Source organism: Crocodylus porosus, unplaced genomic scaffold, assembly GCF_001723895.1.
Source record: "Crocodylus porosus isolate Cpor-Errol unplaced genomic scaffold, CroPor_comp1, whole genome shotgun sequence".
Classification (NCBI taxonomy): domain Eukaryota; kingdom Metazoa; phylum Chordata; order Crocodylia; family Crocodylidae; genus Crocodylus; species Crocodylus porosus.
The window spans coordinates 61418504-61436967 of record NW_017728918.1 but is presented as its reverse complement, the minus strand read 5'-3'; the positions used below and the strand labels follow the sequence as shown (position 1 = coordinate 61436967).

At 43.2% G+C, this 18464-nt stretch overlaps 1 protein-coding gene across 1 annotated transcript in view; it reads right to left on the bottom strand.

Annotated features, from left to right (window-relative positions):
* Window positions 1-2179: 2179 nt before the first annotated feature.
* MEI4 (meiotic double-stranded break formation protein 4) overlaps window positions 2180-18464 on the bottom strand; it is a 47533-nt gene continuing 31248 nt past the window's right edge. Inside the window, exon 3 of the mRNA XM_019537656.1 lies at window positions 2180-2824. Within this exon, the coding sequence (XP_019393201.1) occupies window positions 2184-2824 (641 nt within the window). The 3' untranslated portion in view covers window positions 2180-2183. The remainder of the gene's footprint in view (window positions 2825-18464) is intronic.

Genomic DNA, 18464 nt, shown 5'->3' with positions numbered 1-18464 from the left:
GATAATTAGTCATGCACCTACCATCACTGATGCTACACTAAACCTATTCTTTTACATTTGAAGCTGAAAATGAAGCTAAATAAAAATAAATATATAAACCTTAAGTTTTTTTCTCTCTGAAGTATTACTGAAATAACACTAGGGATATTACTAGTTATATCCTATTTAAGTTTTCCCCAGAAATTTGGCAGCTGTTCTCAAGATTAACTTCCAGTACACTACTGTTAACTAATTCATTAATGTTAAGCCCAAATGTTAACTATGAACAAACCACTTAAATGTACCAACAAGTGTTTCCAAAAAAAAGCTGATACTAGTCACCAGTAAAGTCACATTTTGTTGTGTAATCAAAAAATAAGAGTACATAAAAATAATGTGACAGAGAGCTGACCAAATGGTTACCATAAAGTTCCCTTAAAGAGGAAATGAATTTCCAGTTCATAAGACTGTCTTTTCCTGCAACTTCCTGATTCAATTAACTCCAGCTAATACAGACTTTTTCTTTATAAGTCCACCTGTTCTCTACTCTCATCCATCTACCTAATCCCTCCAACCAAATATGGAAACTATGGATAACACTGACTATCAAGAATCAAAGAGTAAACAGCTGAAGGATCATGAACAGAGGAATTTATATTATTTGGGTCTATTTTGTTCCACTTTTGATGCCTCAAGCACAGAACACTTGAAATACTGATCAAAGCCATAGATTCATAGATGCTACAGTCAGAAGGGACCTCAACAGATCATCAAGTCCAATCTCCTGCCTAGGCAGGAAAGAGCGTGGGGTCAAATGACCCCAGCCAGATGCCTATCCAGCCTTCTCTTAAAGACCCCAAAGGCAGGGAACGGCATCATGTCAACTTACAACACAACAATAAAATCTAATGAAAACATCTTGAAATTACTACCTAATCCTGGAAAGTCTTCTACAAATGATTCCTTTCTACAAACGCTTTCTCCTTCCTGCCAGCAAAATATACAGCATGGTATTTGGATCCTTCTTATTTCATTGGTATTACTATTGTTTCCACTTTAAGTCCCACAACACCACAGAGTAGAAAAGGGGAGTTCAGAGGCAGATAATGAAAGTAATCCATCATGGAAGACCTTGCATAAGAAGATATATTAGGACTGTTTCATCCAGAGAAGACAAATAATAGCAAGGAACTTGACAGAAGAAAAGAAAATGATGAAAGATGTAGATGAGGTGGTATTTACAGTCCAACCTTCCAACCTAATATAATGGAGCTCAAAATATAATGGAGCTAAGGACACTGAATTCCTATATTGGTTTCTTATTGACTTTGGCCCAGTTAAAATATGGATTTTCACATTTCAGCAGGCTGGATCTCCTGATGGCATAAGTTAATGTTGTTTGATAGACTTCAGCGTAAGTATGCATATTTACACTAGCTGAGAACATGATGCTACATCAGTGGTTGGCAACACTTTCAGAGGTGGTCAGGTGCTAGGACACAACTGCTGCTGCCGCCATTCTCCACAGTATAGTAAGAGCTCCCCTGGCCACTGCTTCTACCTATGACAGCCGAGCTCCTGTGGCTGTCACTTGTCCCTGCAGTGGTATGGGAGAGCAACTACTACCAAAGCCCCTTGCTACCAAATGCTACCAAAGCTCCTTGCTTTGCTACATATCCAAATGCTACAAAGATACTTTCATTATCTGCCTCCTTGCTACCAAATGCTACCAAAGCTCCTTCTCTGTTGTCCAGATCAAATGGCTCTGTGAGCCATAGGTTGCTGACTCCTGTGTTGCATTGTTAACTTGGAAAAATAAAAAATCATTGAATGTACTTAACAAGCCCATGACAATGTCCCTTACCAGTGCATGTCCAAATGCTTGGCTGATGTCTCTCCCTACTACAGAACGGGTCCAGTGAAATATATCACTAAGCAAATCTTGCTTTCCTATACCTTCTAACAGTGAGATTTGTTTTATTCTACCTGAAGTGTGCTAGTTCTAAAATAAACTCTAAATCTGAGATTAAGAGAATACTGCATTTATATGCATGCACATAAATCCATACTCAACTTTAAAAAATGTGGGTAAGCATTCCTAAAACTTAATCCATAAACAGCAACCAAAAAAGGTGTGCTTTGTAACAGAACCTCTCAAGCCACAGCAAAAGTAAACATAAAATCCCATGAGAGTATATTCAACTTCAAAAACTTCCAATTGATAATGCTGTTATTCTAAACTGTATATTTGGATATTCATGGTAACAGGTGCTTAAACTTACCCTATTGACATTGTTGTTGATTAAAATAACCTGAATTAGTTTTTTCTTAAATTCATGTAGCTTCTTGAAACACTTTTTAAAAACATGATTAGATAATTTAGAATCAGTTATTAAACTGTTCAAAACACAAATCGCCTCAGTCATAAAATGTGTAACTGGAAGTTTAGGACTGTTGCAGTAAATAATCAGGCCTTCAAGCAACTGAGAGACAGATTCTGATACTGTGGAGTAGTTGTTTTCAAGTTCTGTAAAATCAGCTTGAAAACTTCCTGGTTCTGTCAGTTTTCTTAGTTCAAGTAGATGCTGCAAAAACTGCATATGAGCGATGAGAGTTTTTTCCTTGTCAGTACAATATGGAGTTAATTTAGGAAGTATTTCAGAACAAAATTTAGAAGATGAAGTGTTACAACTAAGCTCAGAGTGCAGAAAGGTATGTGATATGTCTAAAGTATCAAATGCATAGTCACTAGATATATCACACCCAGAATCTTCTAGCTGGCTTGGATTTATAGAGTTTATAAACTCCTGATCCGGCGACATTTCTGTAAAGGCATCTGGATTCCCTGAAACACAAACATGAAAGTTACATTTGTATTTTTAAGATGCTTACACATAGAATGCATTTATTATTTTTCTTATTCCTTTTCTGTTATTTAAAACTTCCCTGCAATAACATGGATTAAGCAGTTATTTCCTCTAATCCATATGAACATGACTGGAATTTAAAATAAATTTTAATAAAAGGCAGAGCTCTTTAAAACCAACATACATTTATAAATCTCTGACTTAAACAGGTCATCCAATGAGTACTTCATATAAAAGCCTATATACACACCTTACGAAGTGTAGTCTGAATATGTTCTTAAATAGTTGGAAGGTTCAAAAGCTTCATACACATTATTATAAAGGGCTTAAAATAGGACCTACACTTCTATGAGTTTCAAACCTAAAAAACGTATGCTACTTCCCATATCACACCAGTTTTCCCCCCTGAAGGTTAGGGTGGATTTTTTTATAGACAAGTAACATAATTGTATCAACTAATCTCTTTGCAATATTTTCTACAGTAAAATATACCTCACAGAGAATGTTTTTCTTTATAATTTAACTGGAGCAAATTTGCATATTCATTTGCTCCCTCCTACATTCTAGAATAGATGACAATTCATAGCCATAATGTGTCTAATGCAGGGGTTGGCAATTATTTGGGTTCATGGGCCACATAGGGAGTTTTGGAGAGCTGCCGCAGGGGTGGTACTATACCTCTCTATGTAGGATAGGGCCACAGGCAGGGGAGAGCTGGCATGGGAGAGGGTGGACTGGCATGGCCAGTGGTGGCCCAGAGGTGGTGCTGGTGGAGGTAGCAGTGATGGTGGGGAGATGTTGCAGAGCAGCCCTTGTGCGGGCTCTGGGTTCTGCTGTTTCCCATTGTTGCTGCCACGCATAGTGGCCAAGGCAGGTGGGTCCAGAGTGGGCACTGCATGGACCGTGACCCCCAACGTGCAGCAGGCTGGGGCCAGGGCCAGCGTTGTACTCTCAGCCCAGGGCTTGGGCCCTGACCATGCTAGTCTCTATGGGGCCAGGGCCAGAGATGGCAGAAGCCAGAAGGAACTTCCTCCATCGTCACCACCTCCATTGTCTCCACCTCCAGAGCTGCCTCCAGGCTGCCCTTCTACTCCGAGGAGGGGCTGGAGCTGTTCTCCAGCTTTGGCAGCAGCAGCCTGAGCACAGAGGCAGTGGCAACAGCAGCAGTTCCTTGAGGACCACTGTGGCAAGGCCCAAGCCCCAGGCTAAGCTCATGGCCCCAGTCCTGGCCCATCCTGCATGGTGGGGTTGCGGATCCCTGCAGCACCCCCTCCAGACCCACCTGTCCCCGCCATGATGAGCGGCAGCAGGAAAAAGAGGGAGCCAGACCCCACAACGGGGCTGCCATCACCACTCACCATGGCCAGAGCGAGCAGGTCTTGAGTGAGTGCTGCAGGGACTCCAAACCCCCATGTAAGGCAGGCCAGGGCTATGTGCTCAGCCCAGGGCTAAGGCCATGACCACATGGGTCCTGGCCAGTGTCCATGAGGCTGGGGCCAGGGCCGACGGTGGCCAAAAGATAAACTAGGCCAGTGGTTTTTAATCTGTGGCCTGTGGACCCCACAGCCTATATCTATAGGTTCTGCAAAAAATGACTATGATTAATCTAACATACGTGAAGTGAATGTGTGAATACCCACAATTACAATTCAAAGGGGTCTGCACCTCCATTTGAATTTTTTTAAGTGGTCCGCACCTCCATTCAAAATTTTTTAGGAGTCAACAAATGAAATATGCTTGAAAACCACTGATATACACTATTTGCAGTATACCAGCTACTCCATGGCAACTGCCTATATGCTTACTGCATAGTAAACGCAAGTTAGATCTCCCTTCAAAGAAAGAAGGAAAGGTGAGATACAGTATACTAGCTACTCAGGTAAATACAAAGTAAATCAACATAGTAACATGTTCATGAAGCCATGCCCTAAGCATGCATTCAGTTACAAGTATTAATAGAAAAAAACCCAGCAAAGTTATGGTTTTGTCAATACATGGAACACGAACAGAATTCTAGAATTCAGTAACATATTTTTTTAAATCACTTTATCCTGCTCTTATAACCACATTATTAAAGATATTTAGGTTTAACTCCACCAATGGGACATACACAATTTCAATTTAAATACCTTAAAAATCTTACCCTAACTCTGGACACAATTGTATACCTGCTTCTAGCTGAAATAAAAGGAAACATTCCATTTGTGGGGGAAAGAGGAGAAGGAGAATAGAAATACATTTTTAGGATGAGTTATAAATGTAAATAGTATTATCACAGTGCACAGCCCCAAACCTCTGCTCCCCAGAAGGGTAGTAGCAGGTGTGGAACATGGGGAAAAGCAGCCCCCCGTGGCTGGCGCTCCTTTCTGCAGCCGCTCACAGCCCATGTGGGAAAGTCCTGAGCAGGGACAGGCAGCCCCAGTCGGGCTGCAAGCAGCTGCAGCGCAGGGCACTGGGCACGGGTGGGCGAGAGGCCGCTTTTCCCCATGCTCAGCTTTTACCCAGGCTCCTTTCCTGCTTGGGGTCCTTCCCGCCCTCCCCCTTACCTCAGTTTATGGCAGGGGCAGCCATGTGGTCCCAGGCCAGAAGCTCCTGCTGGAAATTCTAGCTTGGGGGGGCGAAGCTGGACAGGCCCTGCTGTTGAAGGAGCCCTCCAGCCCTTGGTTCCTGTCATTTTTTACAGGAATCAAGGGCAGAAAAATATTAATTTTGTAAATTGTTTAGGGGCCCTGTAAGCCAGATAGAACAGCTTCGCTGGCTGTATCTGGCCCACAGGCTGTATTTTGCCCACCCCGTTATAGGGTCTAGCCAGAGTTGTGCATACCAGAGAGGGTATTAACTCTTAATGTGTGACTGCTCACAGTAGTACATGCTAACTTTAACACTCTCCAACATTCCTTTGAGTTAGCACAAGTAATTGTAACGTGTAACAACTACACCTGTACAGGCTCCACTCTCTAGTCTAGTAGAAGATGAAAGACACTGCTAGTCCGAAATGTTGCTGATAGACATAGGTTGTCTATCTACAAGACTGGAAGCCATTTTAGGAAGTCATTAAAAAAGAAAAAAAAAATTCAGCTGCAATGTCGTAACTGCTTTTTGCCTGCTCTACTATACCAAGGAGTGTTGACAGACACCTTGGCTCTGAGGGATTTGCTGCTAACTCAGACTAGATTGCTCTTTAGAAATAACATTGCAGCAAAAACATTGATATCCTAAAAAAACTGATCCCAATGGTACAGCAACGATACCTTTCAATCCTGTGTGCTACTGACGTACAGGGTCTACACAACATAACCTTTTCATATTCTAACATCAGCACCCTATGACCATGAAAATACCATGAAAAGTACCATGAAATCCCTTACAATTTTGATATGAAGTGAAAAATGACTTGATATACTATCTAGTCTGCTGTTAAAGAAGTACAATTGGTAGGATTTGAAAGAATGAATAATGAACTAGTATAGAACATGAAGAAAAACAAGCATTATTGGCTGCATTTTTATGACAGCTCAAAGTAGAAAAATACTGTAGTTCTAAATGATCAATTAAATTAGATGAAGAGGATTTATCTTCTCCTCACACATGCATTTTTCATTAGGACTTTGGTAATTCCTTCCCTGCCCCTATATAATTTCTGGTACTGTTAATCATCCTATTGCTTTTTTATTAAATAACTTTCCAAAGAATGCTGCATTGGTGAATGTAACTATTTTGAAAGCAATATCTGGCATCACAAGAAAGTATTAAGGGCCAATGGATACACTGTCTCACACTGAATGCCTTACAGTCTCACAGAAGACAATGGGACCGCATGCTGGGTTAACTACAGACCACTGATGTTTTTCAGTTTGCCTCTCAGTAAGTAACAAGAAAATAAAAATCTTTTTCAGATTATACTTGAACAATTCCATTTTATAGTCAGATGATAAGGAGGTCTAATAAAGGCAAATTCTATATTTGATATCTTAAAATGTGCTTGTAATGATAGAACATTATTTGTACCTTTTTTATTTATACTTTCTTATAATGAGGAAAAATATTTTTACTTAAATATTTCTCCAACCCAACCTGTTTGATCCTGACCGCTACATAAAGCTATATGAATTATGTCTGCAATAAGCATCATTATCCTTCAACTGAGCATCAATCATTTTCACATATTTAGATCTACTCTCTAATGTTGTAGTCCAGGGGTCAGTACCCTATAGTCCGTGGGCCAGATCCAGGCTACAAAGGGATTGGATCTGGACTGCATGTTACTAAGGGTCCACTGATCCCCAGCTGTTGGATCCGGTCCGTATTTTGCTGACGGTGTGCTGGTTGCCTCCAGCTATTCTAAGGCTGTTCTTTTTCACTGAAACCCATATCACCATCACTGGCCAGAGGGAAATACTGGCCCATGGCACCCGCTATATGGTAAACTGCAGTCCACATTAGTAAAAGATTGCTGACTCCTGTCTTAATTCAAATATTAATTTCTGATTGTTTAATATTGTGGAAATGGCTAGAAGTCTCAACTGATATGTCATCATCATTGTGCAAGCTTCTGTGCACATACACACAAATTCACAGTAAGAAAATTCACAGTACAGGTCACAATCCAAATAGAGAAGATATACAAAAGGATAGGAGGAGAGGCCCAGAGAATTACACTGCCTTGTCCAAGTCTACACAAACAGGAGTAGAACCCAGGGATCTTGATTCCTAATCCAGGGCTCTGTTCACGAGGGCACACTAGCTCAAGATCATTTCCTGCTCTCTTTTAAATACCATTTTTAATAGCCTATTTCTCTTCCATGACCATCCAGAACAACAAAAACATTATCTATTTCCCCTCATATTTAAGTAATTAACAAGCAAAAAATGTATAGATGTTTTGGTCTGGCAGCTGGTGAATGCTCTCTATCTGAACAACAAAGAAAAGCCAAGTTTGTATAGTTACATTAGACTTGAAGAATTGTGATTATTAATTAAAGAAATAATTGAATGGGGAGTACAGGCAGGATTTAACTGATGCAAAATGTATAGGTGAATTCTATCCAGTAGTTCAGTTTCTAAAAAACAGACCAGATAGTCATAGGCATCAGAAGTAGTGTCCTTACTTCACTGAATCAGAAAAAAATACAATTAAGTCCCCCAAAAATCTCTTCTTGAATTCCAGGCTAGATAAGTATGTTTAGACTTTCCCAGAGGGTGCCAGGGGCACCTGTGCCAGGAAACTCTTGATGAATGGAGTAACCAGTAATGGGAATAGACTGACATGCCCATCAGGTTGGAGAAATGGGGTTTGCAATATCAAGTTCTACAGACTGGCATATTGACAGTGTTGCCAATAGTTAAACTAAGAGCAGACAAACGAGAAGGTATTTCCCAAACTGACTAGCAAAAAGCAAGCATAAATTTCTCACATCTTTTTACTCCAACATAAAGGAAAATACACTCTTGAAAAAAGCTAGACAAAAAAAAAATTGCCATTGTTTAAGTAAAATAAGGCCTTCTGAGTAGATTCTCTGCTCTCACAAGAAGAGCCTCAAATATTTATTTTTCTAGTTTCCAGTTCTTTGGGTCACTGGAAGGAGGTGGAGGGGGTGTAACCAATAACTCCAGTAGCTAGAGAAAGCAAAACTTGGGTTATATGGCTCAGATGCATATAAATCCTGCCCAAAATCCTCTGCTGAATGGTTAAATGGGTGGAGGAAGAAAAGACATAGAACTGCCTATCTGAACAAAAAATTTGAAACATTTCCCTTTTCTACCCTCCAAAAATTCACATAACCTGTACACTGAGATACTCCTGTAAATGAGAGTAATATTTGGCTATGGCTAATTCATGATTACTTCCATACCCAAATTTCTATCCCATGAGCAACCAGTTCCCATAAATACTTATGGATAAGCTCTCTTAAAAGCACTGCATTTATAGATGGATGAATAATTTGTGATTTAACAAAAAAAGGGAAGAAGACCACACCTCTTTTTAAAAAAAGGAAGAATCCCTTAAAAGTCTTAGAAGACTCACACTAGAAAATACAAAAACAGAAATGCCTTGGGGGGAACTCATAAAATCTGTTATTTCAAATAACTAAGAACACTAAGTAACAAGTAAATCAAAGGCCTCCTATCATCCACACAACTCTTATCAAATACAAAGAAACACAAAGCTAATTCTGACCCCCGAAATACTATTCTTAAAAAAGCAATGCCCAGTGTAAGAAATCATAAAAAAAAAAAACCACTTCAGCAAAAGAAACATGAAATCAATGTATGTGAACACTGATTTACTGATCATTGCCAGGTTTATGATGTGTTATATTTATTATGTAAACTCTCTGGCAGGAAAGCTATACTGCTACCCAGCACATCCACAGGTGGTGGATAGTGGAATGACCTTCAGGGAAGGTTAGCTGCAAAGTAAGCAGAGGCAACTGACAGATAAGCAGTCATGGACCAAGCAGCAGCAGCAGTGCCATCGTGCTGTGGTGGGGACAGCAGATGGCAATGCTTTCCCTCCTGAAAAGCCACATATATCTTTTGATGGTGTTGTCACATGGTGAGTACAGGTCTCCATTATAATAACCTTGCCCAGCCCCCAGCTATGAATCTACAAGTCCTCAATAGCAGAACAGGCAGAAGATGTTAGAATCTCAACAGCTGTGAAGGCAAACAAAGGCTGCACTGGAATGAGAACTCCAATTGTCTTGTCCTCCTTGACATTGGATCAAGGCCCTGTTCCATCAAGAACTGTGTGGAAGCTGATGTGCAGCCACTTCTCCACAACCAGCTAGTGATGATGGGAGCCGGACTGTGAGGCTGGAAGCTCCTAGTAATGGATCAGCATGAAGGCAGCAGTTGCAAGAAGGTCATGTAGCACTTGGATGAGTTAGTCAGGAGCACGATTTGGCAACTGTAACTGTGACTAAGCATCCTTCTTCAGGATCTGTTCAACCCACATGGGAAGGAGACTAGACAAGGTGCCCTAAACATAGTCACTGCCTTCTTTTTGACTGGATAGCCATGTCCAGTGGGATCACATTTACTGTGATCAAAATCAATGAAAAAACACATTCAGTTTTGGAACTTGAAACATCAGGACTCTCATGGACAATCCTAATAGTGAACGCCCAGAGCGCCACATCACAACCATGGCTCAAGAACTCAAATGACACAATACTGATGTTGCTAAACTAAGTAAGACCTGGTGAGTGGGAGATGAACATCTCAAACAACAAGCAGATGGCTATACCTACTTCTGGAAGGGTAAATAGGACAGAGAATGTCAGCTTTACAGAGTTCGTTTTGCAATCAAGAAGGAACTCATAAACCAACTGAATGGTTCCCTATTGGAATTAATGAGTGCCTCATGACTCTCTGTCTTAAACTGGCAAAGAGCTAATATACCACTGTCGTCAGTGCATATGCCCTGACTCTTGATGCCATGAACAACATGGAGAGGGTCGTCCAGAGGAGAGCCACTCGCATGATCGGGGGCAGCAGGGCAGGCCCTATGAGGAGAGGCTAAGGGACCTGAACCTTTTCAGACTCCACAAGAGAAGGCTGAAGGGGGATCTAGTGGCTTGCTACAAACTAGTCAGGGGGGACCAGCAGTCATTGGGGGAGTCCCTGTTCCCCCCCGAGCACTAGCAGGAGTGACAACAAATAACAGTCGCGAGCTGGCAGAGAGTAGATTTAGGCTAGATATCAGGAGGCACTACTTCACTGTCAGGGCAGCTAGGATCTGGAACCAACTTCCAAGACAAGTGGTGCTGGCTGCTACCCTGTGGGTCTTTAAGAAGAGGCTGGATGAACACCTTGCCGGAGTTGTTTGACCCCAGTACTCTTTTCTGCCATGGCAGTGGGTCGGACTTGATGATCTGCTCAGGTCCCTTCCGACCCTACCAACTATGAAATTATGACAGAAGATCAACATTGAAGGATTTAAGGACCCAATCAAGCAAAAATTCTTCCACCAGTGCCTCAACAGAAAACTAGAAAATTCCAATGAACAAGAATGGTAGAATGTCTGCAGCTCCTGGGGTTTCCTTAAGTCCACAGTCATTAGCACCTGTGAAGAGACACTTGGATTCTCTACCAGGAAACATTATGACTTGTTTGATGATAATGGCCAGGAAATCCAAGCGTTGATTGACCACAAGCTCAAGGCCTCTTGTGCTTGGCAGAATGACATCAACTCCAAGCAAAAAAAAATGGAGTCACCAGCAAACCAAGGAAGAGGTCCAAAGGAGGACCCATGATATGAAGAACAGATGGTGGGAAGATACGGTGAATCAGATTCAACATCCTGCTGAAATCTATGATATGTGTGGACTCAGGGACCAACCCTCTTGAGACCAAAGGATGGAGGAGACCTGATCAAGGAAAGGGGAGCATAGCAGGGCACTAAGGTGCCTGCTACTTTTGCAGCAGTAATAAAAGAGCCCAGGTGCAGGTTGCTAGGGCAACCAGAGGGAGCCAGTGACCCACACCTGGTAGTGGTCAGCTGACCGGAAGGGGCAGGGCCTGGTTCCTATATAAATCCCAGGCTGAGGCCAGGCAGGCAGTTCCCTGCTGACAGCCGAGGGGGAAGGAACTCTGCTGGAGCGAGTAATGAGTAAAGGCCAAACTGCAGGTACGGCCCGAGGCTGGGGACAGATGGAGCAATTCTGGTGTGGCGAGGAAAAGGTCAGAGCCAGCTGGCTTAGATTTATGTTGTAGCCCAGGAGCCTGAGTTTTGTTTGCTATTTTCACCGGAGGTTTGAGTGAGACTATTAGGGGTTGGAGGAGGCCTCATATGGGACCCACGGCAGCATGAAGATCCCTGCCCCAGAGAGGGGGCAGCGAGAAGCCCCAGAGAGGGGCAGAAAGAAGCCTCAGAGAGAGAGGGCAGTGGAAAGCCCCAGAAAGAGGCAGTGACCGACGAAAGCCAGAAAGGCAACCTTGGGAGTAAGCCGACCCTGGGCACCAGAAAGGGTGCGGCATTTGAGAGTGTGCCGACCCTGAGCACCAAAAGGGCGCAGTACTGGGAGTGTTCCAACTCCGAGCACCAGGGTAGGCATAGTATGGGGAGTGTGGCAACTCCAAGCGCATTGGAGCAAAGACCATAGACTTTGAATGAAAGTATGGCTCACAAATGCTTATGTCTATTGTGAATATGAAGCATAGGATATATTTTCAAAAGCACCTTTGTCTTTAGATATGACCCCTGGCTTATAATTGCTTGGATCTGTAAAAGGATAGTTAAGCACCTTGCTGTCCTCCACAGAAAAAAACTCTGTGTAAACCTTCATGATCCATCTCACTGATTAGGAATTTTATCAGTTTTATTTGCACAATTTCTGTTTTATAATAATTAAACTTTACATCATCTGTTATAAGGTACATCCTTTCTAAAAGTTCATAGATGGAAGAATTTCAGTTAAGCAGTGGAAAGCTTTAGTTATACATGCATCAAGCTGATAAGAGAGAAACTCTCTCTCTGAAAAGTAACTGAATATGGATCAATTTTGGCATAACATTTCCATGGCAATTATATTAGTTGCTTAGCAATATTTTTATAAATATAATACAGTTTATCAACTGTTAAAGGGGAACCAATTTAGCTTCATGCAACAAGCCTGCACTTTTACCAATAGCTACAGCTGCACAGACGTCACAGTTGGAATCCACCAATTAAAATTTAGCTCAACTTTTCCTGAAAACACAAATCACTTTCCTGCCTGGTTTAGATCCAATGAAAAAAAACTGTGATTAATAAAAAAAATACTTACAACGGAAACTATAAATACCTAGTTAATTCGCAAATCAAAGCCAGTGTCATTTGTTAAGCATTCAAAAAAAGGGGGACTGTATAAACCAAAACTATTCAGTTTTTTTTCCACTGCTGTTAGTTTTTTTCACACATTTTGAAACATCAAAATCACTGTTCATCAAGTCTTCACTAATTGGAATATTGCCACGTAAACTTTTCAGGGATGATGAATCTAAACCGTTTCAAAGGTTCTGACCCACCCTTTCAACATAGCTTTATTATACAAGCCTGTCCATTACACCATCATTCTTTTGAACTATTACAGTCATTTCAAGTCACACTGTTAGGTTCAGAGGGAAACTCTCCTTTTTAACTTCCAAAAACCTGTATCCATTTAAAACACTACTGCAAGTCTCTTCTTGGAAATATGGTTTGCTTTTGTAGATGTTACTTCTTTCAACTAACGAAATGATTTTTCCCCAGCCCAATTTTTTGTAGGCAGATCTATGTGCTATATCCAGGCCTATGAACTATTTCAGAACAATAATGCCAATAAAAAGTTTTTTACTGAAAAAACAATTTTTGTCTTAAGAAAGGTTTTCACACATTGCTCTGTAGATTTTGCTTTCATGCTCCAGCGCATTTTTATAAACAATTTAGAAAGAAAGTAAAAGAGAATGTGCATCAAGATGCAGGACTGGAATGCATGAGATCTGTGTTTGGCATAGATTTCCTATCTACAACTAGCCTTGGGGAAATGGAGTATAAGACTGTGTATATTCAAAATCCCATATAAGATGACTTGATGTTCAGCACTCCTGGGCATGCCCCAATGCAGATACATATGCTCCCTGAGGACTTAACTGCTATAAGTTTAGGCACATAGGGATTTTGTTTCTCCAGAGTCAGGTGGCAGCTGAACAGGGTTTTGAACATCTGTATTTTCAGCTTTGGCTCATATAGTAGAAATTAAGCAGCCTAGAAAATGAAGCCAACATTTGCGAAAAGAAATGGAATTTGTCAAAATTTGATGAACCAATGAGTACTCTGTACTGGAAGTGTCTACACATGCTTGAATGCACCTTTTCTAATGCACATTAAATATAGTACTTCCAATGTTAGGGCATTTATACACATGCTCTGGAGTCGGGGACAGTGCTTTAATTAGAGCACCTCTGAGAGCACAATTTCAAGCTCCTAAAGAAGGCATTACATGAAGACGTAGTAATACACACACGCGATTTTCACAAACCTTTTATCTTACAGACAGATATCTTGGAAACAGCCATAGGGGCCATCCTGACTTAAGATGACACTAGAATCAAAAGACCTGTGGTGTACGCAAGTCGTAAGCTGCTCCCTGCGCAGACATGGTATGCTACTACAGAGAAGGAATGTTTTGCAATCCAATGGGCCATGGAGCATTTCCGTTATTAACTGATGAGGAGGGAGTTCAAGCTTATAACAGATTACGCACCCCTACAGTGGTTGAGCAGGGCCAAAACCGATAATGCCTGAATAACCAGGTGGGTCCCAGCCCTGCAACCTTTCAATTTTTAAATATTACATCGGCCTGGGAAAAAATAACAACATGGAGGATTTTTTATCCAGGTATGAGGCCAAAGACAGACCATCAGTTATAGTCAATCAGGTGAAGAAAAAACAATGGACACAAGGTAGGAGATTGAGCCAAAGACTCAAAGCGCCCCAAGGCATCTTGAGGTAGAGAAGTGTCCCAGAGGGGCACAAGCGGAGGCCTCCCATAGTGGGACCCAAGGCAGGGCTGACCCGCTTGAAGAGGGAAATGAAGAGCCCTGAAAATGAGGCATACTTACCATTTTCAGGAAGAATGGAGCTGCGCTGAGATGAACCGCTGGCATGGTTCATCAGCCGCTTTTATTGCTGGCTGAGAGTGCCACCAGCTGATAACGTAATCAAAAACTGCCACCCAGCTAATTTAGAAGCTGGCAGCAAGGGAATACAGAAGAGGGCATCAATGCTGGAGCCAGGAGGTAAGGCTGATCCCTGGGCTGCACAAGGGCCATGTCAACAGCCAGACGGAAACCCACAGGAGGGGTCCCGGCTCCATTAAAAGAAGCATCTCCCTGGCTCAGCGGGACAGCCAGGCCAAGGAGGATGGTGTTGAGGGATCCTGAGGACCACAGAGGCCAGACCTGTGAGTGGGGCAGGCTGAGGCGCTGTGCTCCATCTATTCCTTTCTTCCTTTTTTGTTGTTGTTTTGGAGGGTGACAAGAGCCCCAAATCAGAGAAGAAGGCTGTGGGTGACCCCTCAGGTCAAGGGAGAGAGGTAAGGCAACGCAGTGGACTGCCACACTTCAAGAGAAGAGTAGGCACAGTGGCAAGGATGGTCTCACACCCCACAGTCATCCAGGGTGAAGGGATGCCAAGAGATGGGCAGGGAGAAAGAGAACAGGCAACAGCATCAAGGGACAGGCCACAACTCATCATCTGGCCATCCTGAGGGCTAGCGCATGGCTGGAGTGTAGGGGAGGTGGAGCCCCAAGAACACTCACTAAGGACAGCACCTGGTTAGCAAGAACCCGTGAGAAGGAGCCCCACCACTGAAGAAAAGAAGATCAAGTCATGGCAGGCAAGTATCAGGGCCTCCCTTGGGGGTGAATGTGACCCAACACCTAAGCCCCAGGGACACACCCTGCAGCTGGCACCAGGTGTGCACTCTAAAATTGCTAGAGAGTGCCTATATGAGGCCAGGCAGGTGCAACTTGGAAGTGGGCAGCCTGGATGAGATGGGATCATCCAGGAGTAAGACTTGTGGAGAGCAGAGTCTGCCCTGGCCATGGATGTGGTAAGGGGTGGGGCAAAGGGGAGGCTGGAGCCCTACAAAGAAACCCAAGGGTGAGATCCCCTCGGGCCACCTACCGGGAACTGCCTCCAAAGAAGAAAATAAAACATCAAAGATGTGACAGGAGAGTAGGAGCAGTAACCGAACCACATCGGTAGTGCTGAATTCAGATCTCACCCTGACCTCACTGGGGAGCAAAGCACCAGCCAAGAAGGGGCCAAAGCCCTATAACACCTACCAGCAACACAGTGCTATGATACCAGGACTGCCATTGTGACCACGTGGTAAAATTGCTTCATGTACCTTGGTTGTAGGAAAAGCAGCTATAGAAAGATGCACTTGCCTGCATTACATTGTGCAGGTAGGCATGCCATTTCTGTGGCTCCTCCTTGTTTTATTTCTAACATGGCTCATGAAAATGGAGGTAAACATGGGGCAGTTCTACATGTCAGTAGTGACATTTATCTTCAGGCTGCCACTGCTGCAGAGTGAAACTGCCCCCGTACCTCCATTTATAGGAAGACTGTTGAAGCTAAAGCAAAAACAGCATGCTTGCCTGCATAATGTAATGTGGGCAGGTTCACCTTTCTGCTGCAGTCACTTTTCAGTTCAGCTCTAACATGTCTTCTGAAAAAACAGGTGCCTGGGACTGTTTCATCTTTCCCATGTGCCGCTGTTTTGGGGAGACATTGTATAGGGTAGGATTGGGAAGGTTTGTAGCAAGAGCATGTGCTTCCCAATCTAGCTTTGCAGGAGAGATGCAGTACAGTTCCACCTGGCTGCAGCAAGTGGCAGTGGGGTGCACATGATTATAACAACTGAATTAATAAACATATTAATTAATAACATTATTATGATGTTTGCATTGCAAAGTTATGATATTATGGGGTTTTTTATATTAGGGTTTTTTTAATAGGATGGCACTAAATTTTGAAAAGTGTTGGAAGGCTGCTTGAGTCTAGAAAGTTGAAAACTACTGTGTCAGGCAAACTCAAAGTTTTTGCTTCATGATAATTAATTAGGTACACTGTGTCAGTCAGTAGAATATGCTCTATTTTTTAGTCCTTTGGGGCTCCATCAGAACAATGATCACTTCATTGCAGTATTCACTGTAAATCCATCTGAGCCCAGGTGGAAGATTGGCCTTGAAAAGCAGGCCTTCCCTGTAAAACAGAAGCATCCAAAGATCCAGTGCTCAGTTAATCTAGCCAGACAGCCATAAATCTTCAGCAAGAAAAGGCAAAATAATATAATTCCCTCTCTGTCATTCTCAAAGCAGCAACCCTACACAACCATTCTCAGGTATGACAGAAAATCCCTGTCCCTTCATTACATCTTTCGAGGGTATATACAGAAGTATATTTAGCTTGTTTGGGGCTGCTGCAAACCTGTTAGTATAGTTTCATAATATTCTTTAGATTTCTTTGGGTTTTTTTGTTTTCCTTAGACAGAGTAGTTCTCAAACTTTTGGGACCGAACAGACCACTATAGGTCCTCAATTTGTTTCCAGGACTAACATGCTCTCCTGTCATCAAACTTAATTAAAAAGGTACGGTCTATTATAATCCATTGACTGAGGACCATAGTTTGGGAACCACTCTTTCAAAATACTTTAACATTTGATTATCCAACTCAGATTTAGATTGCTAACCTCCCTATTCTAAGGAAGAAACATATCTTTCACAAGGATGCAAATCTAGTAGAATCAGCATATGTTTATGAAATTATCTTTTGTGCAGTATTTTACCATGTTATATACTGGAGCTGATCAAGAGAAACTTTCATGGATGGACCCAATGTATGAGATCAGGGGAAATGGTACTTTTTTCTATTTTTCATTCATTTCTCATTTGAAAGCTTACCCCCTTGATACTGTGAGCCCAGCTAACTGGGCTCTCAGAAATTAGTCTGAAAATATTTTGAATGGTGATTTCCTACTCAAGAATTTGGGTTTCTGTGTCATTCTTGCCTTAGGTGTGCCCATTCTAGGTCTTCAAGAAAAACCACTCAAGATTACGTTCCCAGAAACTCTGCTCAGGAGAGCTGCCCTAAAGTGCTACCAAGTGGAAGCCAGACAAGAATTTTTGCTCGAGAGGAGTGGCCTCCAACCTTTTTAAGGTGATGATCACTTTTTGAAGTAAAGGGCAATCCAGGATCTACTGTGCCCCTCCACCTCCCCAGCAAGTCAGTCGGGGGGGGGGGGCAGATTGAGGACCCCAGGGTGAGGGAGGGAGTAGGGCAGGGGCAGGAGAGAGTGCGGCCCCAGCCAGGTCAGGCTGGGCTGGGCCAGGGGAGGGTCAGAGCCTGGATGGCTCATCCAAGCATGCAGGGGGGCTCCTACTGCTGCACACACCCTGGTGGAGGTCCAGGGGGCACATGCCCCACCCCCATCTGTGTGTTGGATGAGTCAGCTGCTGTTGTACACTGAGCTTTGTGCCCTGAGCTACAGCAGGGCTTGGGGCACAAAGCCCAGTGCGCAGCACCAGCTGCCTTGCCCCATGCACAGATTGGGGGGGCATATGCCCCCCCGGCCTCCACCAGGTGCATGAAGCAATAGGAGTTCCCCTATGTGCCTGGACAAGCCGTCTGAGCTCCGACCCTCCCCCGACCCCTTCCAGCTGCAGCCCCACTCACCCAAGGCAGGGGGAGCGGAGGGAGGTCATCCACTTACCTGGCCTGGGTCCTCCGGCAACATGGGTCATGGCCCAGCCCAGCCACATGCGTCCTGCCACTCCTACATCACGCTGCTCCTGGACTGCATCCTAGCCGCTCTCCGCGTGTGTCCCACCACTCCTGACTGGGGTGCCTCTGACAATTCATCTCAGTCTGTGGGTTTAGCTCCACCACACTGAGATCGACTGTCAGAGGCTCCCCGATTAAGCAGTTTCATAGATTTCATAGACATTAGGGCTGGAAGGGACCTCGGGAGATCATTGAGTCCAGCCTCCTGCCCAAAGGGCAGGAAGTCAGCTGGAGTCATAGGATCCCAGCAAGATAAGCATCCAATTTACTCTTGAAGGTGTTCAATGTAGGTGCTTGAACC